At 36.2% G+C, this 25674-nt stretch overlaps 1 protein-coding gene across 2 annotated transcripts; it reads right to left on the bottom strand.

Annotated features, from left to right (window-relative positions):
- Nucleotides 1-7918: 7918 nt before the first annotated feature.
- Nucleotides 7919-12834, bottom strand: LOC132630304 (putative E3 ubiquitin-protein ligase XBAT31). 2 transcript variants are annotated; one of them, XM_060345891.1, is made up of 9 exons: nt 12409-12834; nt 11928-11987; nt 11174-11245; nt 10963-11084; nt 10317-10457; nt 10132-10239; nt 9950-9982; nt 9119-9377; nt 7919-8613 (listed from the first exon to the last, which is right to left on the bottom strand). In XM_060345891.1, the coding sequence occupies exons 1-9, from the start codon at nt 12601-12603 to the stop codon at nt 8209-8211; spliced, it is 1395 nt and encodes a 464-aa protein (XP_060201874.1). In that variant the 5' UTR covers nt 12604-12834; the 3' UTR covers nt 7919-8208. The 2 variants fall into 2 exon arrangements, with proteins under 2 accessions (XP_060201874.1, XP_060201875.1); XM_060345892.1 differs by lacking the exon at nt 9950-9982 and having other exon boundaries at nt 12409-12818.
- Between the last annotated feature and the right edge of the window lie 12840 nt (nt 12835-25674).

The raw sequence follows: 25674 nt of genomic DNA, 5'->3' as shown, positions 1-25674 counted from the left end.
AGATCTTATTTGTTAAGTTTTTCATTGTACCTTTAATGTGATATTTATATAGCCAGAAAAGTGAAACTTAATTGATGCCTCACTAGCCCAAAAAAAAAAAAAAACTTAAAATGTCATGATAATGCTTTATTATATGGGACCTAAGTCTAAGTGGGTGGACAATTATTTTTAATGTGGTCCACTATCAATTTTCTAAATAAGGCGTATGGAAGTTGGCTTTATCTAGCCAGTGCATATTTGTTCTGCTAAAATTGGAATAATATTTTTTTTTAATAGTAAGTTACTCCAAATAGCTTGATCTGAACTTCAATTTTTTTTTCTAAGGTATGGAGCTTCCACGGGTATCCCTACATCCGGGGCCAAAAGTGTACGATGTGTTAACACTCCAGGAGAAGCATCGATCACAAGCTGTGTGGGATGGTGCCTTGAGAGGACCGACCGGATGCCTGTTTCCACGCCGCGCGGATACCGAATTTTGGAAGTGCGTGAGGCGTCATCCTCGCATCCTTGACTACTTTGGCATGTGTGGATTTAGGGGAGTAGTACAGGTAGGATGTGTATCATATGATTGGGCAGTCATCACTGCACTTATAGAGAGATGGCGTCCTGAGACGCACACCTTTCATCTGTGTACGGGTGAGGCGACCATCACATTACAAGATATTGAGCTCATGTTTGGCATGGTTGTTGATGGTAATCCCTTGAATGATGTTAATGCTAGAAATATAAGTATTGTTGGGTGGCAACAATTAATCCATGAGTTTACTGGTTGGGCACCCGGTCTGGATTGTTTTAATGGTGTTAGTAGGTTAGAAGTAAATAAATTAATTGAATATATTAGAGGCTTAGATGACATTACAGATCAGACCCCAGAAATTGATGTGCAACAGCGGGTTAGGTTGTACTTGCTATTGCATTGTGGCGGCACGATATTTCTGGATAAGTCCGGTGACTTACTTAATTTAGAATATTTGCTTGACATGCGTGACCTTAGAGCAATAAGTAGACAAGCTTGGGGAGCGGCTGCATTGTCATATTTGTATACTTGTTTATGTCGCGCTTCGTTGAAGAAAGCCAAGGATGTGTGTGGATTCATTTCTTTATTGGAGATACGTGACCTTTAAAATTATATAATTTTATTTGGTTGTCCTATTTGATAGTTATAAGCTTTTTATTTATTTATTTTAAATTTTTAATATAGGTTTGGGCTTAGGAGCGAATTATACCGATGCAGCCACCACCCAGGGCCCTTCAGCCACGCGCGGCTCTTGCACGAAAGTGGACTCATTGTAAAGCTCGCGAAAATAAGGCACGTGTTGTGCTACCCATATGTAGGGATGTATTGGACAACCTAACAGATGGTTAGGTATTTTATCATAATTATGATTGTTAATGGCATTTTGATATAATAGTTACGCTTATGTGTAATTTATTTATTTTATTATCATGTAATTTTATGTTCTTTCTATCGTAGTTTGTGTGGCAGCCTTATACAGAGGCCATCATTAATAGACTCCCTGAGTGGTGTCAGTGTGGCCGAGCTATTTGGATGGCGCAGGTACCCCTTATTTGTGGGATCTATCGAGAGTGGCACATGGTAGACCGCGTTCTCAGACAGTTTGGTAGGAAGCAACATATTCCAGGACCATGTGTCGAGATTGATCCTTTTCATTACAACGTGACAAGCGATATGCTATAACAGTGGAGGATCAACAAAATTTTATACAAACGGACTTTTTGTGGGAAAATCGTCGACAAAGGATAATTCTGGCCGAGTATGAAACTCAAGACCCAGAGTCATTATCAGTGTATTTTTTTGGTATCAACGTCACTCGCGCACTTTCGTAGAAAATCCTGCGCATAATGTGGATAGAGGATACCAACACATGGCAGGCAGGCATGAGGCACTGGTACGTACATTACATTCCATTAGATGTTTGATGTCTTTATATGTGTGTTAGACCACTATCAAATCTTATAATTTAAATTATTATTTTTTTAGGCTTTAGGACATCAAGAATCGTACAGGTTGGCTCAGCAGACTATCCAATGTCCAACCAAGTGTAATGAAGTGAAGGAATTAGCAGAGATGTTTAGCCACATTAATACAGAGTCCATGGCTACTAACTCTCTGGGGACGATGTTGAGTTTCGATCCCAATTATACACCACCGGCGGAGTATGTTGAGCCGCCTACTATGGAAATTCGTCGTCGTCAACGTCCTAATGTACCAAGACCTGCGGCGCGTGGTAGAGGACGCTAAATAGGTAACAGATGGGGTCGAGGTCCCGTGGATCACCAGTTGATTGATGAGGAAGAGGTTCGTTTTGAGCAAGATATGCCCAGCTTAACGATTCCTGCAGCTGATGATGCATATTACCCAATAATAGATTTTGGTATGTCCAGCTCATCGACGTCTGCTCCCGAGGTCCAATCACCGGCCGTAATCACACGTGAGGGGCCTTTTCAGGCATTCGCATTGTCTGAGCCTATTAGCCTCGCAGCTATGGCCCAACAGTTTGGTGTTCAGACAGGCAGCTCTTATGGGATGACTGGGGGGCCTTTACCTGCATTCACTGGACAAATCTCTTCAATTGGGAGGAGACTGAGTTTTACTGACGTGAGTATTCTAACCACTCAAATAGCTTGTATCTTGTTTAATTTCATTAATGTAATGGCTACCTTATGTGTCTATATTATTTATTTTGCATAGTCTCCCATGGAATTTGATGTTGTATCCTCACACATTCCTGGGCCGGATGTACAGACTTTAGAGCCATAGGTTAGCTTTTTATTCAAAGTATTTATCTATTAAATTAGATTAAGAAGTCTTTAAGGACTAATATGGCGACTTGTGGTTGTTATGTGGTTTTTTGTCTTGGTTGCTTTGGTTGTTTGTGTTGGTATATGGTATTGGAGGAAGTCCTTGTTACAGGGGAGGTTGTCCCATTTTACGTAGACAATTAAATCAATTGCTAAGAAAATTTATCTAAGGAATCCAATCATACAAAAATAACTTCTATTTTTTATGGCATTTACAAGATGAGGGTGTGATACAAGAGGAGGTTCACCAACGTAGATGTGCCGGATGTACAGACTTTAGAGCCACAGGTTAGCTTTTTATTCAAAGTATTTATCTATTTAATTAGATTAAGAAGTCTTTAAGGACTGATATGGTGGCTTGTGGTTGTTATGTGGTTTTTTGTCTTGGTTGCTTTGGTTGTTTGTGTTGGTATATGGTATTGGAGGAAGTCCTTGTTACAGGGGAGATGCTGTCCGATTTTATGTAGACAATTAAATCAATTGCTAAGAAAATTTATCTAAGGAATCCAATCATACAAAAATAACTTCTATTTTTTATGGCATTTACAAGATGAGGGTGTGATACAAGAGGAGGTTCACCAACGTAGATCAAATCGAGAGCGTCGGCAAACTACGTGTGGCGCGGGGGGGAGGGACACTGTAAAAATTGAATTTTTATTAATTATTGAATTTATCTCAAATCTCAATTGTTATGTAATCTTTCAAGAATACATATTATGTTTTGAATAAAGGTCGCATTTGAATGCTTACTAACGTTTTACAACAATTAAAGGTCACATTTGAATGCTTGCCAACGTTTTACAACAAAAACAATTGCATCCTTGATTTTACGACTGCATGGCAGATTTAACGACTGCATGGATTCTCAGCTATAACGTGTATAAAAAAAGTTTCATGCATCAATTACTGCAAAACTGCCAACGTTTTGCAGCAAAATCAATTGTTGTAAAACGTTGGCCTGCCAACGTTTTACAACAAAATGAATTGTTGCAAAACGTTGGCCTGCCTACGTTTTGTAACAATTCATTTTCTCAATTGGTAAACGTTGGCCGGCCAACGTAGCAATAATTGATATTTGAAAAAAAAATTACGCTAGAGAATCCATGCAGTCGTCAAATCACGCATGCAGCTGTAAAAGCAAAATAGTAAAATAATTTGTAATTTTTTTTGGTTAAAGCTGAGAATGCATGCAATCGTCAAATCTGCCATGCAATCGTCAAATCAAGCATGCAGTCGTAAAATCAAACAGTCAATAAATTTTTTCAACATCAGCATTATGACATTCAAAGGTCCGTGAATCATTTTTTATATACCAGTTAAGATTTGTATTCTGCATATCTGTCTGAATTCTCCACTTCTCTCTTGTATTTTGCATATCTCTCTTGTAGACTTCATTTTTCAAGAATTCTTCACTTCACTCTTGCATTCTCCATTCATTTTTACATTTGTATTCTCTTGAAAATAATATGGCGGAAAATTATGTAAGATTTAATTTATATTTGGGTGGTGAAGTTGTGTACGAAGAAGGTTCAGTAAGATATAACTGTCGTCCGGGAGCCATACAAAGGTTTCCAATTTTCCTCAAATACGATCGTCTACAACGTGTTTTCATAAGCAAAATGGCCATAACTGATCCTAACCTTTCAGTGGTTATCACTGGACGATATCCAACATCAATTACGGCTAGGGGATTTCCCATTTACGAGGAAACTCTTATTTCGGACGATGACTCCTTATCGTTATTTCTTCGAAGTCCTGATATATTTAGCAATCATATCAGCATAGACACTTGACATGTATGCAACTGATGAACGCTCTACTAATGTTGAAGCACCCACTGACGATGAGTTTGATATTTGGGGTACTACATATCTTCCCGCTATGGATATTGGGCTTCAAAGAGGTACACTTCGACAAGAAACAATGGTAGGAGTTGGTAGCCAGTCACATAATTTTGGTTGGACTATGCAGAGTTGTGATATTCCTGGACCGAGTAGTGCTCCAGATACAAGTGAATTAGGTGGCGGGAGTATAGTTCGATATCGCCCTACTCAAGTGGAGTCATTTACGGAAAGGTAAATATAACGATGTTTTGTTCGCTTAAACTAGGAGACTTCTAACTAATTGTTTTTGAGATTTGAACGCCTTGAATTTTCCTATGTTTGTAGGTGTAACGATTTTGAAGAAAACCCCGTATTAACTCAACTCACACAAATTGTGATCAATAATGATGTGGCTAATGATCACTCCGATGAGTCAGATAGTGATAACACAGAAAAAGGCCCGGATGATTTTGCCTTCATGAGAGATGACGGTCCAGTTCGATCTGCACTTTGGGATCCTAAAAAACTTGAATTTATTAAATCAGGTTAGTATGGTGGCAATGAATATTCTTTTTCTTTGTTGGCCTATTTTTAGGGGGTTGATAATTTTCCTTGTATTATGCAATTAGGTATGTTATTTCAGAACAAGCAGGAAATGAAAGGCGCACTGAGACAATATTGTCTCAAAGAAAAGAAAGAGTTCATTTGTGATCAGTCCAAAGGTAAATTTTGGAGGGTTATTTGCAAGTGTCATATGTTGGGATGTGAGTGGATGATCCGTTTTAGAGAAATTTCAAGTGGTATGTGGAAGGCAGGCAAAACGGTTCTCTAACACAGTTGTCTCACGGATGATTACAGAAAGGATCATTCCAATTTGAACAGTCACCTAATTGCTACTACGTTGATACCATATATTATGGTCGATCCATATATCAGTATTAAGTCAGTTCAGGAAAAAATAAAAGGATTGCATACTTTTACTCCTAGTTATAGAAAAGCACAAAAGGGGCGTAAGAAAGCTATTGAAATGGTATTTGGTGATTTTGAAACCTCTTTCAAGACATTTCCCCGATACATGGCTGTCTTACAATATTTCAATCCGGGGACTGTTGTTGAGTGGGAGCACCAATCAACTACAATGCAAGATGAACACATCTTCAAGTTTCTTTTCTGGGCTTATAGACCAAGCATCGATGGATTCAAAAATTGCAGGTCTGTCATCTCAATAGACGGCACTCATCTGTACGGTAAGTATGAGATGAAACTGCTAATTGCTATTGGAATTGATGCGAACAATAACATTTTTCCACTTGCATATGCTATTGTTGCACGCGAGAGCTTTGAGTCTTGGACGTGGTTCCTTGTGTTGTTGTGGAGATATATTGTTCGTGAGAAACAAGGAATTGGACTTATTTCTGACCGTCATCAGGGCATCTTGCAATGTGTCCAAACACATGATTGGTTACAACCACCATCCACACACCATAGGTTTTGCATTCGGCATTTGAAAAGCAACTTTAATAAAAAGTTCCTCAACAGTGACCTTGAGAAGCTAATGTGGTTGGCGGCTACAGAGCACCAGAAGAAGAAGTATAAAATGAGGATGGAACAAATCGAAAGAATGTCACCTCCAGCGCATTTGTGGTTAAAAGCTCTTCCGGAGAAGAAATGGACATTGCATAAGGACAACGGTCATAGGTGGGGGGGCTATGACAACGAATGTCTCCGAGTCTTACAACGGTTTATTGAAGAAAGCTCGTGGATTGCCCGTTACTGCCATGGTCCGTTATACGTTTAAAAATCTTGTTGATCGGTTTGTTGAGAGAAGCACCTTTGTTGATTTGTTGATTGCAGATAAAAGGTTTTGGCCGCGCGCTGTTGAAAAGAAGTTTGATGAATATTGGGGGAGGTCCCTAAAGCATACTGACATGCAGCAATACAATGCAGCTGAAGGGGTCTTTGAGATTCTGACATTTGCACACGAAGGTAAGGGCGGAAATATCCATAAAGTCTCTGCCGAAGGGAAAAAGTGTTCGTGTGGGAAGTGGAGAAACTACCATATGTCATGTTCACATGCCATTAAATTTTGTGATATCCGCGGAATTCAACCAAAGACCTATGTTAGCAAGTACTACAGTTGCAGGTTTTACAAGCAAACGTACAGTGAAAATTTTTCACCGTTGGGTAATGAGGCATATTGGCCACCTTCTCCCTTCAGTTTAATTGCAAACACTGAATACGAGCGAATTTCAGGAGCGCGGACTACAACTAGAAGGAGGACTGAAATGGATATAGCTCCTGCTTGCTTGGCTAGAAAGTGTAGTACGTGCAAGCAAACAGGTCGTAACAAGAATCGTTGCCCCGACAGAAATCAGTAGTTGTTGTTGCTTGTTGATTTTTATGTTTTTTCTTAAGTTGTACGATCGTTGTGTCCTTATGTAATCTTCCAAGAATATATAACATGTCTTATGCCGTTTAATAGTTAGTATGTAATTTAACATTTACTACTCAGTTAATGTGTGACGTTTATTTAACTTATATTTTATTTTTTATTTATGTTCGCATATATAAAACATATTTAATTATTGCATATGTATAAAATATTTGTTTGAGTTAATCACTGAAATTAACTGTATGCTTTAAAAAAATCAATAAAAAAAAATTATTAAAAACACAGCCGAATATGATTTAAATAGAGCCAACGTCTTACAAACTATTTTTGTAAAACGTTGGGGAGAAAAATATATATGTTGTAAAACGTGGACTGATCCACGTTATACTACAACATATATTTGTAAGTCCGTGTTATACAAAATTATTTGTATAACGTAAACTGGTCCACGTTATACCATTAAATATATATATATATATTATTATTTTTTGTGATTCTAACATTGCAAAAAAAAAAAAAAAATTGGAGTATAACATGGAGGAGTTCACGTTATACCCGTTTTGGTATATAACTGAAAGGCAAAGGCAGCGCCCTTTTGGTTTATACCGTGTATTTTTATACCCTTTAGGCTCCGGACTCCAAAAACACACGTCAGTCCAACAAAACTTAATTAGAATCAGAAAATACAGTTAACTGTAGCAATTCTGCTTATACTTGACCAAACTAAGTGATGGATCAGAAGAGTGGTGGTCAATTAAACACCTTTTTGTTAGAAAATTATATTGTGTATATAAGTAATAATACCGCGTATCTAGGTCAAGAATAATTAGTTTATAAATACATATTAAAACTTGAACTAGAGGCTCATCACCAACAAACAAAAAGAAGAAGTCCAATAACATTTCTCTCAAAGATGGAACTACTACAAAATGTTCTTTCATTCAATTGCCAATAGGCAGCAGCTTCATAATCTAACCCCTTTAATTTTCAAAAGGGTAGTTGAGCAGCCATTTGAACAGCTCAAAAGTATCCCTCATCCACCCCCCCCCCACCCCCCCCCCCCACCCTTATAATTATATAGATATACATATATATAAGGTATACTGGAAACATGACTCGTCGCTAACTAGATTTAGACTCTCATTAGTCTAAATCTTCGATTAAGCAGATTCAAGGCTTAGCAAACACTTCAATGGTTTCAGCACTGATTTTGCCTGAATGGCGACCACCCAACTTCCCGAATGAGGCTAAGGGTGACAATACTCTCAAGCTGCTACTACTGCTGCTGCTGCCACTGCCTTCAGTAAGACTGAAAGATGTTCTTGATTTTCTTAGTCTTGAAGGACTCAATACCTCTTCGTAAGTGTCTATTTTATTCTGGACCACCGCTAAATGAGTGATATCACTCCGGCAAAAGGGGCATACAGGAACCTTCTCATTATTACTTGCAGGATTAGGTTTGTTGTGGCAGCACAAGGCCAGAGTGCAATGAGCACACATCTGATGGCCACACTTTTGAATCTCAATTGTGCAGGCTTGCTCAAAGCAGATGCAACATAGCTCTAAATCACTGCCCTGTTTGGAAACGAAAAACAGGGAATTGTCAAAAGTAGATTCTTAGTAAGGAAAAAAAAATGCATTTAAAGCTCCATCATGTTCGTTTGCAGATTACTGGAAAAGCAATAATTAATCCAGATGAGTCCTTGATACAAGATAAAAGATAACCACCAACTCAAAATGTATATGCAAAATTATGACTTTGCTTTTTCTGTTCTTTTTGAAAATGCAAAATATTATATTGATCAACAAAAAAGAGTGGTACAAAAACAATAAAAAGTGGTCCGCTAACATTTTTCCAACTACCAAAGAGGATATTCTCTGTCGCATTACCAAAAAAGGAACAAGGAAATGATACGAGCCCATCTGCACATACATAGTGTATCAACCATCTGCCGAACTGACATATCAAAATATTTTATGAGCCCAGACATACAATTGCAGGCAGCTACTGAAGCAGAATAGTTCCAACTGTTTATTTCTTACTCTTATTATTTTATTTAATTGGGCAGAGACTTATTACCTCAAAGTCATCACTCTCAAGGCCAGAATCAGAATGTAAAGATGATGTATTTGAGACAGCCGTCTTTTCCAATATCAACTTCTCTCTATCTTTGTTGGCCTCAATCAGAGCATTTTCTAGCAAAGCTTTTGCCTCAGCATCAAGCTCACTAATGAACTTCAAAGGCGATGGCCAGGTCAAAGGCTCCGGAGATGATGGATTTAAGAGAGCTGCACATGCTCCATGTTTGTACTTCAAAGCAACCATGTAAGGAATTCGCCTGTACAAATCCAATTTACAACTGATCAGTTTCACATTAAAAGATGGATTACTACTTGCAAAGAGTTGAATAACACTACAAACAGAACGGAAAGGATTTGGAAAATGACAGTTAAGGGAAAGGGGTTAAAGAAGCTTGCTACTATGACAGACTTTGTCAGTCTAGAGGTTACTATTGTGCCTCTCCTGAGTCGAGCACCCTTTATTAGAAAAAACTATACTGTCTATATAAGGAATTATACCGAGTATAATAGTATATAGGTCAAAATTAATTTTTATACGTATATATATTAAATCTTGAACACCCTTAGCGAAATTTTTGGCTTTGCAACTGCAAGAAGGCAGAGGTGTAGCTACATATGCCAAAGGGTGGTGTTAGTTGAACACCCCTCATTAGAAAATTATACTACATCTTAGACACCCTTAACGAAATTCCTGACTTCGCCACTGTGCATATGTAAACGCAAACTCAATTTTCCTAGACATTTTTCATCTTGCATTTTTTTTTTTTGGAGGAAAAACAATAATGATAGAGATGGAAAATGTAGAAAATCAACAGGTAAGGAAATTTACTTTGTGATGATTTCATATCCTGAATGTGACGACCTTCATAAATAAAATGATCGAGATGAAGAATGTAAAATAATCAGCAAGTAATTAAGATACTTGCGTTGTGCACATGGTTAGTGCAGAAACCACATTACTTAAAAAGGTGCCCAATCCAATAACTCGAATAAAAGTGCATATGAGCTCACCCAGAAGAATCTCTATAAAGTCGATCTGCACCCCAAGCAAGTAACTCACGTATACAGTCCAGAGAACCTCCTCGAGCTGCCAAATGCAGTGGTGTACTTCCTGGACGGCTGCAGAATTGTTAATGTCAATTGACTTTCAACATATGGTACTTACGTTAAAAACCAATCTGGGAGAGTTTTAATACCCATAGCCACCACTAGAAGCACAGACAAGAGCCTCGTTGCTTAGAAGAATCCGGACACATGCCGGTCTACCATGACGGGCTGCTAAGTGCAATGGGGTTGCACCACTTCCATCTCTTATGTTCACAAATCTCGCAAATCCCCTGCATGCCAATCCAAGTAAAAGAGTACCATTCATTAAGGGGTCATTTGGTTGCAGGATAGAGTTATGCAAGGTTTAGCTACGCATGTATTAGTTATTTCTTCTTTCTATCCTGCATAAAATAATACATAAATTGTCCCATAACTTATACATGTTTTAGTTATGTGGGTAATATGAGAACCAAACACCTTATTTGGTGTGCTGAATTTTATACAAGGCAACTAAAAAGCTACCAGACATGGTATTAACTATCCTATGCTAGTTTAATACATGAATAATTTCTATCCTAACCAACAACCGAACAACCCCTAACAAAATAGGGTAATGCCCCTGATACTTGAATACATGAAGCCCTCTGTAAGGCATAATCGAGATGACAAAAAGGGGACTTTGACAGGGAAGATGAAGAAGAAATCCTGTCTTTAGAAGTACATCTCACTAAACTAGAGTTGGACACTTAACACGAAAAGCAAAGGCGAGCAGAGTCAAAGGAACTGGAAATTTACCAAGATTGAGCAACAGGAGCAGAATGTGCGGATGCAAGGATCGATTGTAGGCAGTCACAGTGGCCATGGTAAGCAGCATAATGCAGACAAGTTCTTCCATGTAGTGAATCAAATGTTAAAATCTAAAACATACGACGAATTAACCAGTTAACTACCCATCTCAATCAGTCAAGGAAACTATCACGAATGAAATTCGCAAAGATTCACATACATTAGCACCTCGCTGAATTAGCCTCTCCACGCAGGAAACATTTCCATGCATAGCAGCTAACATTAATGGGGTCTGAAATAATCCACAATTAAACAAATCAAAAAAAGAACAAATCAATTTCAATGATTATTTTTGCAAAATGCTAAAATTTGACATTTTTGCGATCAATTGCATATCACCAATGAAAATTGAGAATTGGTGTGTACAATTGGCACAATACACTACTCCCTCCATCCCCAAATACTTGCCATGTTTCGTTTTTGATAGTCAAACTACATTAACTTTGACCAACATTTTTAAATGTATTTTTTTTATCAAATTGACATGACAAAAGTTGCAACTTATAGTACTATTTGTATAGTTCTTGAATCTAATCCAATTTAGCTTCGAAGATTAGTCAAATTAACTCTTGAAAAGCGAAACCTGACAATTACTTTGGGATAGAGGGAGTAGAACACATGGATCACAACTACTACTCCCTCTGTTTCAATTTACGTGACTTAATAAGGAGCACGAGGGACAAACTAAATAATGTTCAGTGTGAATTCGGACATAGAATTTTCAAGTTCTTTAAAATAAAATTTACATATTCAGAAATTACATAAAAGTATTATAAGTCACAATAATTAACAATTCAAAATATTTAAAAGTATTCGAAAAAGTTATGGTCAAAGAAAATATCATTTGACTGTCCAAATAGTAAAAATAGTAAGTAAGACAAACAAATTGAAACACATGGAGTACTAATTAGTACCTGTTTGTGGCGATTCAAGATGTCTGGATTAACCCCACGATCCAAGAGCATACAAAGCACCTATCCATAATCAAAACCAATAAGCAAAATGGAAATGGGTTATCAAAAGATCAAGAAGCATTAACACCCCCTACCTTTAAAAAAAAAAAATAAGAATGTAAAGACTAACATTTTTTTATTTTTGAAAATCAAGAAGCAAAATGGGAAAGAACAAAAATGACTTACCAAAGATCAAGCACCATTAACACCCCACCTCAAAAAAAAAAAAAAATTGTAAAGACTACATTTTTTTTTCAAGAAAATGAAAAACCAACCTTTAAATAAACTCATCAAAGATCAAGAACCATTAACAAGATTGTAAAGACTACATTGTTTTTCCAAGAAAATGAAAAACCAACCTTTAAATTGACTCATCAAAGATCAAGAACCATTAACAACACTGTAAAGACTACATATTTTTTCAAGAAAATAAAAAACCAACCTCGATCTGTCCATTAGCAGCAGCAACATGAAGTGCAGATAACTTCCCACGCACACTATTAAGTCTAACCACATTTGGTTCTTCATTAATCATAGCTTCAACTTTATCAAGTTCACCATTTTGAACTGCAATGAATAATCCATTATGTTCATGGTGGGGTTGTTGTTGTACACATGAGCTCAAATTCTGCCCCATAATCACCTCAACCTCACTAGCATTTGAGGTGAAGTAGTGCCCGGAGAGTGGATATCACGCGCCACCCACCACGGCGGAGGGGCACAGTGCGGGGGGTGGGGGTGTGGTGGTGGGAGTGAAATAATGGAAGTGTTAAGGGAGGAGATTTTAAGGTAAAAAAGAGAGTGGAGAAGTAACCTCGGAGTTTGTTCCTGCCCGGTAAGAGTAAGGGCAGGTGCCCGTTGCTGTTTGGTGGATTATCGGGCAGTTGTCAGAACCCCTTTTTTTTTCGGTTCTTTTGTTTTTCGTTTCTACTTTGTGGACTGTGCTTTTACTGATCTGAAAACCACAGTACTGCTCTTTCTGTCCCAAAATAAGGAAAAACAAAAAAAAAACATTGTCTCAAAATAAGTAGGCTTTGGTCATGAAGATCAAATATTTTTCACTTTATTTGGAATTTTAAAGTTGAAGTTGTGTTTGGTTATAATTTTTACAAAGAATATTTGATTGTTCGAATATATTGAAAGTGAAAAAAAAAAAGTAAAAACAAGATTTTAGATGTTTTTTAAATTTCAAATACAATTTCAAACTGTATTTGAAATTTCCATGGCCAAACACTAATTTCGAAATAAAGTGAAAAATTCTCATGGCAAATGGGTCCTTACTCCTTAGTGTCACCTTAGGAATTCGTAACAAAAATTGAAATTATTTTCAACTACACCTTTAACATTAAAGAAGTAGTCATTTTTAATATTGTTCAATTCTCAAATAACATCCACTAATAAATAAGCGGTAATTTATTAAACTCCATATTATATTTATTAATTTCTTAATTAGCGTGATTGTTGGAGTATCTTATTTTATTAAACCTTTTTTAAAAAAAATTCCCTCCCCCTCTGATCTCCTTTGTTGGAACTATCGCAACTCGAACCTATGATCCTTGCATTGTAGGTAGGGGCGTTGACCATCTTAGCACCCCACTCTTATCTACAGTACTAGATGGCTTATGCCCGTGTTGTGCACGAGCCCAACACTTTGGATTATAATGTATATATGTGTATGTAGTTGTGTTTGGATAGTGATATATATATATACTATGTTCAAAACACGATTAATATAACATTGTAGTTTGTGCTTTATATCTAAAAATTTAGTATATTCGTGTTTGCTAAGAATTCAAAGTCGGCAAAAATTTATTAATACTTTTTAAAAGAGAAGACTTGTTTAAAAGGAAACTATTTTCCTCTCTTTGAGATAAAACAATAGCAATATTTAAGCATCAGTTGATACTTTCAATTTTAATTCAATTAATTTAAAAGTGTAAAATACTTATTATTTTTTATCAAATTTTGATTTGGATAATTCTGATTCAAATTATTAAATTAATTTTACATGTTTAAAACGAAACAAAGTAGAAATTGATTTTCTATTTAAACGAAGAAATACTATTTTTAAATTTTTGGTAAATATTCTCGGTTTAACTCATTTTACTTGTTATATTGTCTTTTGCATGATTTTTTAGGAAACGTGAATTAGAATTAGAATTTGACTAATTTACCTTATTCATTATTTGATCTCCATTTGATATTAATCTCTTTTCACATTTATTAGAGTAAGAATAAAAATGAAAAGGTAATTAAATTCTATGCTATTTTAAAATATAAATATTTTAAGTATATTTATTTTAGTAAACATAACAAATAAATGACATCGCGGAATAGCAAATACAACAATTAAATATATAAATTAGATCTAAGGCTAATATAAGAAAAGAAAGGAAATTGTATGTATTTGCCTACTTGACCTTTTGAAGAAAAACAATAATATGGGGTCCATATTTTTTACTGTGCAATAATTTCATTTGCTCCCACTAATAGGTTGATACGCATGTGGCAATGAATCCACTATTATTGACTTGATGAGGATACTTTGGGAATTACATGAATATTGTTTGATTTTTTAATAAATAGGGTGCACGTTTTTTTTTTTTGACATTGCTTTTTTTTTTAATATGGGGTCCACTTTTTTTTCATGAGTTTGGAGAGGGGGGTCCACTTTTTTTCCTTTTTTTTTTTTGTAATATTGCTTGGCGTTTTTAGTATAAGGTCCACCTTATTATTATTTTTTTAAGAGTAACTGACGACGAAGAATGGGTAAACCGATGCTTCTATATAGTAGAAAAATAGTAATATAATAAAGTATTTCTATCTACTTTTTAGAAGAGTTGATAATATAAAGTATAAAATGTCATTTTTTTGCCCTTAAATAAAAAAGTGGGATCAAAGGACGGATGATGATCTTGCTTATAAACCGGCTCTTCTATATAGTAGTAAAATAATATATATATATATATATATATATATATATTATGTTCAAAACACGATTAATATAACATTGTAGTTTGTGCTCCATATCCAAAACTTTATTATATTAGTGTTTGCTACAAATATAAAGTTAGTAAAAATTTATTAATACTTTTTAAAAGAGAAGACTTTTCTAAAAGGAAACTATTTTTCTCTTTTTGAGATAAAACAATAATAATATTTAAGCATCAGTTGATGCTTTGAATTTTAATTCAATTAATTTAAAGGTGTAAAATATTCTATTGTTAATGTATGTAGATTGGGCCTAAACAATACCTATTAATTTTTATCAAATTTTGATTTGGATAATTCTAATTCAAATTATTATATTAATTTTACATGTTTAAAATGAAACAAAGTAGAAATTTGATTTTCCATTTAAATGAAGAACTACTATTTTTTAATTTTTGGTAAATATTTTTGGTTTAGCTCATTTTACTTGTCATGTTGTCTTTTGCACGATTTTTTAAGGAAACGTCAATTATAATTATAATTTCAATAATTTACCTTATTAATTATTTGATCTCCATTTAATATTATTTTTTCTTTTATGACATTAATCTCTTTTCACTTTGTTAGAGTAAGGAAAAAAAATGAAAAAGTAATTAAATTCTATCTTATTTTAAAATATGAGTATTTTAAGTATATTTATTTTAGTGAACATAACAAATAAATAACATGGCGGAATAGCAAATACAACAGTTCAATATCTAGATTACATCTCAGGCTAATATAAAAAAAGAAAGAAAATTGTATGGTTTGGCTACTTAATCTTTTGAAGAAAAACAATAATATGAGGTCCATGTTTTTTGCTGTACAATAATTTCATTTGCTCCCACTAATGGGTCGATACGCATGTGACAATGAATCCATCATTATTGATTTAATGAGATACTTTGAAAATTACATGAATATTGTTTGATTTTTTAATATGGGATGCACTTTTTTTTTTACATTGTTTGTTTTTTTAATATGGGATTCAATTTTTTTTTTATATTGCTTGATTTTGTTAATATGGGGTCTACTTTTTTTTTCCGTGAGTTTGGAGATGGTGGGTTCCACTTTTTTTTTTTTTTTAATATTGGTTGGTGTTTAGTATGAGGCACAAACTTTTTTTTTTAAATATTGGTTGGTGTTTAGTATGGGGCTTACACTTTTTTTTTTTTTGTTTTAAATGATGGACGGACGACGAATCATGAGTGCAAACCCATGCTTCTATATAGTTTAAATATCAAGAATAATGAAGAAGATTAAAAACTAGATTTTGGATGATGTTATATTATGGTGGAAAGAATTAACTGCATTAAGCAAAATTTAATACTAGAAATATATTGTAACAAGGGGAGTATAATAGTGAAAGATTTTGGACGATTAAATAAACTTTTATCATTCTTTTTGTTTATAGAACAAAATATGTCAATCATACAGCGATTTGGTTGCGTAGTGGGATATAGGGATATAACGGTTAGAATTAATTCACACCTCAGCAATAGTTCGGTCAACCAAATGATCAGCTTTTCTATCTACTCTGACTAATCCAGGAATCCATATAATTACTCATTTAAGGAAAAGATGTCGTAGTAATTTCGTCAAATATTAGTTATAGTCAATATTAATAAATGATTTTTAGTTATTCCATGATCGTTCATTTAGGTATATTTTGAAAATAGAGTAAAACAACGGCGTCGTTCGTCTGGATATTTTTTTGCTATTATAGTGAAATATTGTTACAGAGAACAGTACTGGTGGAGATAGGAATCCAATAAGGGATTCAAAAGCAATAATATTTCTTATGCCGAAAAGCAATATATATATGCGGAAAAGGGCCTAAAATACCCTCGAACTATTGAAAATGGAGCAAAAATACCCTCCATCCACCTTTCAGCCCCCAAATACCCTTATCATCTATCTATTGGGTCTAAAATACCCTTATCACCACCTATTTGGTCTAAAATACCCTTATCACTAACAGAATCTTTTCATTAAACACGTGTCATTTTTCTATTGGTTGGATTATAAAATTAATTAAACTAATTAACTTTTGCAATATTGACCAGATAGTGCCCCCACCCCCCGACCCGACCCCCCCCCCCCCCCCCCGTGAAAAAAAAATTTGAAAAAAAAGTTGACTTTTTTTTTGCACCCCACCCCGCACCCCTACCCCCCCCCCCCGACGCAAAAAAAATTAATATTTTTGAAAAAAAATAGGTTTTTTTAGCTGGGAGGGGAGGGGGGCGTACGGTGCAGGGTTTGGGGGGTGGGGGGAGGGGAAGGGTGCGGGGTGGAAAAAAAAGTCAACTTTTTTTTTCAGCTGGGAGGGGGGGGGGGGGGGAGGTGTAGGGTGCGGGGTGGGGTGCAAAAAAAATATTGTTACGCTTCTCAACTTCCTAGTAAAAAGCACAAGTACTGTGAAATGTCTTGATAAATTAAAATGTCTAATGTAATTGAGTTACCAAAAAAAAATATCTCACCCTAAAAAACATGGTATATTTTCAACCAAAAATCTAAAAGGCACAAGTGTAGACTACAATATTTTTTTTGCACCCCACCCCGCACCCTACACCTCCCCCGCACCCCCCCACCCCCCAAAAATCTAAAAGGCACAAGTTGACTTTTTTTCCACCCCGCACCCTCCCCTCCCAGCTAAAAAACCCAAAAAAAACGTCAAAACGTTTTTTTTTCAAAAATATTAATTTTTTTTTGCGTCGGGGGGGGGGGGGTAGGGGTGCGGGGTGGGGTGCAAAAAAAATGTCAACTTTTTTTTCAAAAAAAAAAAAAAAAATTCACCGGGGGGGGGGGGGGGGGTAGGGGGGTGGGGGGCACTTGGGTTATCTGGTCAATTAGTTTAATTAATTTTATAATCCAACCAATAAAAAAATGCCATGTGTTTGACCAGAATATTCTGTTAGCAATAGGGGTATTTTAGACCCAATAGGTGGATGGTAAGGGTATTTGGGGGCTGAAAGGTGGATGGAGGGTATTTTTGCTCCATTTTCAATAGTTCGAGGGTATTTTTTGCCGTATTTACAGAGTATAAATTTTTAACAAATATATTTTCAATTCCCTTACATCCCTCTGCCTTCGTCCCTAATAGAGAACGTATAATATTGTATAATGTAAATTATCGAATTTGAAGAAAACTTGACTATTATAATACGGAAAAGGGCCAAATATACCCCTGTACTATTGGAAAAGGATCAAATATACCCATCGTTATACTTTGGGTTCAAATATACCCCTGTTGTTAAACTATGGGATCAAATATACCCCTCCTCCGTTAAAATAATCCAAGTTATACATCCTATCCTACGTAGCACTGCTATTAGAGGAGGTGGATGCCACGTGGCATTACCACCTCATCACCCCTAACCTATTTTACTTTTCTCACTTTCACCACTAAAATTTACTTCCCTTCCACCACTACCATCCTCCACCACCACCACCATTGATACCATTACCACCATATAATCCTTCAATGGTGACTAAAGCTGAGAGAGAGAGAGCAATAATGGACTTACAATGAAACTCAAATTTTGGGATCATTATCGCAAAATTATTCTTTATCCATTGTTAGTTGAACTCCCTAACCCGAAGAAAAAGCATTAGCTGAATTCAAACAGTTAATTCAAGAAGCTCTTAACAAACACAAATTAACTTCCCCTCCACCTCCGCCGTCGCCGCCGGCAAAGGGGATAGAACCAGAGCCTGTAACAGAGGCAGCACCGGAACCGATAACAGCGACAGTTGAACTAAGGATTTGGAGAAAACAAAGGAAAAAGTAAATCCACTGGTGCCGGAACCAACTCCGATACCGGCACCACCGGACACGACGGAGAAAAAGGTGGAGGCAATTGAAAAATTAAGCAAACAATTGTTGAAGTACCGGCGGTGTAAAAGCCTGTAAAAAGAATCGAACTAGTTAACAATAACAGACTTAAATAGTAGCTATGTGGTCTAGCGTGTGGATCCAAAATATGAACATACCGTCTGCACCGTCATGCGGTCTAGCTGATCCCTAAACGGGAGAAGGCTGTGATGCGTCTCCGCACGTCGGCGAACGCCTCGCGACCATCTCTGCGCGTATGGCATCGGCACAGTAAGATAGTCAGCGGGAGGGTGAGCTGGTATAGGCTGAAAAGGTCTCAACCTAGTCCACACCCATATCTAATATAGTCATTTAAAAAATATTTTATCAGTCGTCGTTTTAAAAAAATATATTTTGTGTTTAATTACACACACTTAAATATATTACCTGAAGGAGCGAGCAAAATGCAGAGACCTCTACCCTCATGCCCATAGAACATCGACATAATCCTCGATACATGTAGCCCAGCACAGCAGCGCCCCAACTATAACATCCTATCTCGGCAAGATCGTCGATATACCGAAGATACCTCAAGCTCAAATGCGAACCCGAAGTGTTCGGGAACAGGATGGCCCCGAATATGATGAGTAGGTATAGACGCGCGCGTCGGTCAACATCAGCTTGAGGCGTGTCCTCTCCAATGGGATGCTGCGTGTCTGTGAGGCGCAAGTGAGCGTAAAGGGCCGACAACAAAAGCCGACTCTGGCTGGAAATGTGACCATCCAAAGCCGCGAAATCGGTGAGCCTAGTCAACTCATCCCGGTAAGGCGGCAGCACAGGAGGCTCCTCAATATACAATGGGCGTCCATCAACCTGTAGCCCATAAATGACCTCCACATCCTGAAGGGTAATGGTAGCCTCACCGGTGCAGAGATGAAATGTGTGTGTCTCCGGTCGCCACCTCTCAATCAATGTCGTCACTAGCGACCTATCGTGCTGTACCCGACCAACTTCGACGCACCGGTAGATACCGCCCCGACGTAGTATATCTAGGACACGAGGATGTGGGGGGCGAGCAGCTAAGATCTCCCATGCTGAGTCTCCTAACCGTGTACGGACCTGAGACTCAGGCTGCAGGTCGGATGTCCATATATGTTGCGACCTATGCTCGGGCTGAAGATACAGTAACTCTCGGTCGAAGGGCCCCGAATAAAGAGGGTGGTGATCCATCTGTTTTGCGCATTTTAAATCAATCATTAACAAATAGTATTAGTTATGTAATCTTTTATCAAAAATTTTATTAAGGATTGTGGTGACCCATCTGTTTTACGTATTTTAAATCAATCATTAACAAGTGATATTAGTTATGTAATCTTTTATCGAAAATTTTATTAAGGATTGTGGTGACACATCTGTTTTACGTATTTTAAATAAATCATTAACAAGTAATATTAGTTATGTAATCTTTTATCGAAAATTATATTAAGGGTTTTCAATCCTAAGCTACGGGTTATGAATCCTAAACTAAGGGTTTTCAATCCTAAAATATAAAGATTAAAAATTAATAAGTCAAATAATTAACAATTAGTTAGCATACAATTAGTATAAATAAACAATTAACTAACTAATCAAATAATTAACAAGCTATTATCATATATTTAATAAATAAACAATTAAGTAACTAATCAAAAAATTAATAAATTATTATCATATATTTAACAAATAAACAATTAATTAACTAATGAAACAATTAAGAAATTATTAATAAATAAACAATTGGCTTAGCAAAAACTAAATAAATAATTAGCCAGTCTAACAATTGAAATAGCTAGTCTAACAATTAATAAATACTTAAGTCGCTAATCGAACAATTAACAAATACTAAATAAACAAGCAATAAATAATTAACAAATTAAAAAAAGGGGGGGGGGGGGGGGGGGGGGGGGACGGGGGGCAGTCACCATTGTGGACTGCCCAACAACGCGCAAAAAAAATGCGCAATCCACCACAGATCCCTACCACCATACCTAAGGTAATAATATATTTAGCAATGTAATAAAAAATTCGTAGTAAAATACCTAAAATGAAGGTGTTTTTGAGTTTTCAAAATGAGCTCCGCGCCGCTCTATTCCAAAATATAACCTTAGAAACTTGTTCCTACACTTCAATATACCAAGAATATTGAATTTTGGATTGAAAAACAACAACAAAATAGCGTTTTGGGGCTTGGGGACCACCTGAAATCGCCGTTAATGGCGGGTGGGGGCGTCACTGTCGGGTCTGTGGTGGGGAAGGAGGGGGCGGCTTTTTGTTGCCCTCCTTCACGCACTAAATTCGTGCGTGAAAGGCCCAAGCTGCATTTTTGCAGTTTGGTCCTTTCACGCACGAAATTCGTGCGTGAAAGGCCCAAGTTGCATTTGTGTAGTTTGGTCCTTTCATGCACGAATTTAGTGCGTGAAACCTAGTAATGTTTTTTTTTTTTTTTTTTTTGCGCTAGTTTAGTTCTTTTTTTTTTTTTTTTTTGTGCCTAGAAAAGTCGCGGATTCAATAGATTTTGTGACCTATTACAAAAAGAAAGACGTTTTATGTCAAAATTCTCAGGAGATTTTTAATATTACACGTAAAACATCTAAAAATAGAATACTAATTTCGTATATCTTTTTTCATTTTAAACTGTGAAGATCTTATGGGATCATTAATTCCTCACGAAGAACGTAGAGATGCACGTTTGGACATGAGCTTTTAGTCCCTTTTTTCAAAATATTTTATGGTTATACATTATTGAAATGATCTTTTGGTAAGGTTTTTGAAGTGGAATTTTTTTTCCCACTCACAAAACTTTAAGGGCCTGTTTGGAAAGCCACCTGGTAATTGGAATTGGTGTAATTACTAGGGTAGTAATTACACAGCCTAGTAATTACACAGTAGTGTAATTACAACGACCTGTTTGTTTGTCATAACGTAATTACAGTGTAATTACAAGCGTGTTATTTGGTTGCACAAGTGTAATTACACAGTCAGTTTAATTTTAAAATAAAATTTAATTATAAAAAATTTAAAATTAATATTTAAAAAATATTGCCTTTATAAATGATATTAAATTAGTTATTTAATAACACATTGTTTCTTGAAAATATATTAATTAATAATCATACATTTGTAACTAATATTGTAACAAAAATAATTGATATATATTTTTCAAATTAATATTTAATTTTAATTAATTATAAAACTTAAAAGAAGACTTTTTTTGTGAGAACGTCATGGATTGGATGTTTGACAAAAAAATAATATTAATAAATATAATGCCATAACATTATTCAGATGTTTGACACAAAAAATCCATCAAATGTAAGTGAAAAATAAACAACATGCAATGTGAAAGCAAATAACTTAAAATTGAAAATATAACCTAAATTCAAAAGAAAAAGTTCAACATAATACTCTTATGTCAAATTCCAACATTACATAAGTAAGTTCCAACGTAACTTAAGTAAAAAATTCAAAAGAAAGGAAAAATATAAGTCTATAACCCCATTCACAATGAAATTATACTTTAATAACGTCACCTGTTATATGTCAAGTTTATTAATAACTCATTCTTTCCAATATTAAGAGGTGTAGTTTCAAATATTAGAATAATAACACGGTTATGCTAAATAAATAAAATTAAAAAATTAAAAAAATACGAGCAATTACATGGAATCACAAGAAGTAAAGGTTGAGAATGAAAAGAAAGAAAATGAAAAATAAATAATATAAAAAGAAAAATACATTTTAAAAAATAAAAATAATAAAAAAGTAAAAATAAAAAATAAATTAAAATAATAGAAATAAAAAAATATTTAAAATCAAAAAAATTAAAATAATAGAAATAAAATAAATTAAAAATAAAAATGAATTAAAGTAAAAAAAATAAACAGACTAAAAAGTAACCCTGTAATTACAAGGTGTAATTACACCCAATTCTCAGCCTCCCCTTGAGAATTGGAGAGTGTAATTACACCCTGTCAATTACACCCAATTCCCACCTAACTGTGTAATTACCTGGTCAAACAAACAGGTCAAACTGTGTAATTACACTCAATTCCAATTACCTGGGTGGCTTTCCAAACAGGCCCTAATTTTTTTCAAGTAAAATACGTGTCTAAATATATCGTTAATTTTCAAATATCATTTTTCTACTTCGCTTCAAATACAATTTTTTTTTTAAATATCTCTTAATTCAATGTAATTAGTACTATCTAGTACTTCTTAATTGTAAAAGCTTTTCGGCTTTTATTTATTTATACCTGCCATCTATAAGAAACATAGTAAATCTAAAGGGAGCAAACCATTTGTTTTTTAGTAAATAAAAAAATCGGATAAATGAGTAGGGCTGCCCATACATGATCGTGAGCATTGTCCATTAATAGCACCAAACAACTAGAAATTCATCCTAGCATGACGACGCAGAAAATACCTTACATTCAAATCTCTCTATTACAACATCATATTATAATCGAAAAAGGATCAAATATACCCATGTACTATTGGAAAAGGATCAAATATACCCCTCGTTATACTTTGGGTTCAAATATACCCCTGCTGTTAAACCATGGGATCAAATATACCCCCCCTCCGTTAAAATAGTTCAAGTTGTACATCCTATCCTATGTGGCACTGCTATTAGATGAGGTGGATGCCGCATGGCATTACCACCTCATCACCCCTAACCATTGTTATGGCTTTGCTCTGCCAACTCATACCGTGATTCTTTTCTCCACACCACAATACTATTTAACATAGTGAATGCCTCTTTCACATTGAAATCTCTGGCTCCTAGAAACTTGAGAAGAATTACATCACTTCTCTCATCTGATAAAAGGGGTATTCCCCATATAGATACTTCTTCTGGTGGTGGTGTTGGTGTTGGTGACGTGTCCATTTTTGGTGCCTCCGCCACCGTGGCTGGTGGCTGCCGGCGTTTTGTAGGGCTGGTCAGCACATGTGGATGTCGCGGTGTCCATTGATACATATGGATATCGTTGAGTATCACGTGCTCGACCGCGTGTTACGACAGTTTGGGTATGTACAGAATATACCCGCGGCTACGGTTTGGGAGCATGACCACTATGCGAGGGACGAGCGTGCGGGCGTCGATGATGCATGGCTACTCTATATGCAGCAGCAGGTCCAGAGTTGGGATGTGAGGATGACGAGCCTAGCGGTGGTCGGACATGACATTCCGATCCATGTGTACATAGAGTGGTACATGCGGATCACTCGCATCATTATTGGCAACCCCTCTAGGCGTCGTCCAGATGGCCTGGGATATGTAGCTCTCGCAGGAACGTACGAGGCGCTAGTACGGACCGTTCAGACGATGCGCTATGAGAGCACTGCCCGTACGGAGGCCCCCGAGACGGCGGAGTATGCAGCACGGATGATTGAGCTTGCCGAGACTGGCATGATACATGCACATGACTTTGAGCGTCTTCATGAGCGTGTTCCCGCTGCCCCACCTGGGGCAGCAGGTGGTCGTGGTCGCCGAGGAGTTGGTGGTCGTCGTAGAGGTGGTAGGGCTGGCAGAGGTGATGAGGCTCCGTCGACTTCAGAGATCCCGCCGAGTTCTTACCAGCCGGCGACTACAGATATCCCATCGACTTCTCATTCCCGGCCGTCGACTTCACAGAAACCTCTATATACGCCGGACCCTTTTTCAGATTATGTGCCCTGGCCTTCATTTCCACATCCACTAGTTCGTGATTCACAGGGTGAGCGGCTGGTTCGTGATCTACAGGGTGGCCTACATCTGCACTTCGACGACTCCATGTTTGAGAACTTCGTGTTTGATACGGCACCATCTGCATCTCCTACACCGGAGGCCGCTCAGGGTCCCTCTCACCAGGCATCTCAGGAGGCCGTCGACACACAGGTTTGACTTTTACAAAAAGTAAAATAATTTATTAATTATTTGTTCATTTTAGAATAAATCTAAATTAAATTGTTTCACGACTTGTATTGCGCACCATTTTAATGCGCAATCTAAGTGTTGATTTGACAACACACCACGCATTACAATTTTGAGTGGTCTATTTAACTTGAAGGCTTGACGAGTGAAAAACTCATCAACTTCATAAGTCTAAGTCTTACAAGTCATTCAAAAAAAATCAAACTTCATAGAAAAAATGTCTTAAAATGCTTCAACTGTTAAGGTTTCACTATTTTGGGATGGAGATATCGTCGAGGACAATTACTCCATTCGTTATAGTATCAAACCAAAAGCCCATGTTAAATTTCCAACAACTTTAAATTATGAAACACTAGTCAGTTACATGCACTAAAAGAATGAAAACTACACCCACTGAGTTTGGAATCTCACTAACTGGCAGATATCCACAAACAATATCAAACGATGTAGTGCGTTATGGCATGCACAATATCAACGATGATGAATCTTTGAGTGATTTTTTGGGATCGCCGGAAGAATATCGTGATTTAGTATTCATTAATGTTCTTGAGATGTATGTTGAAAATATACCTCGAGAAGAAGTCCCTCAAGTCCAGCCTATTCATGGTAACACTTATGGGGACTTTAGTTCTTATGGAGACATTTTGAGTGGTCAAGTGCCGCTGGAAAATCTAAGCCAGCAATTTAATCAAGCTTACAATGAAAATTGGTAAATATGGATTTTTCATATTATTATTATGTGTAGTTGCACGTGTTTGTTGTATGAATTGGTAAATAACCAGTTTTCAAATCTTTATAGGAACTATTCTCAAAACTCGCCAGTGGTACCAAATATGGATGTTGGTCAATCCTATCAATTCGGTGGAGTTGATCGTTCTCCACACCATGACAGTGCTTATGAACAACAGTAAGTTCATCACCTTGATATTAAATTATTTGTGTGTGTATATATATATATATATATATATATA

Source organism: Lycium barbarum, chromosome 3, assembly GCF_019175385.1.
Source record: "Lycium barbarum isolate Lr01 chromosome 3, ASM1917538v2, whole genome shotgun sequence".
Taxonomy (NCBI): domain Eukaryota; kingdom Viridiplantae; phylum Streptophyta; class Magnoliopsida; order Solanales; family Solanaceae; genus Lycium; species Lycium barbarum.
Note: the sequence above shows the minus strand (reverse complement) of the source record. Positions and strands in the feature narration are given on the sequence as shown.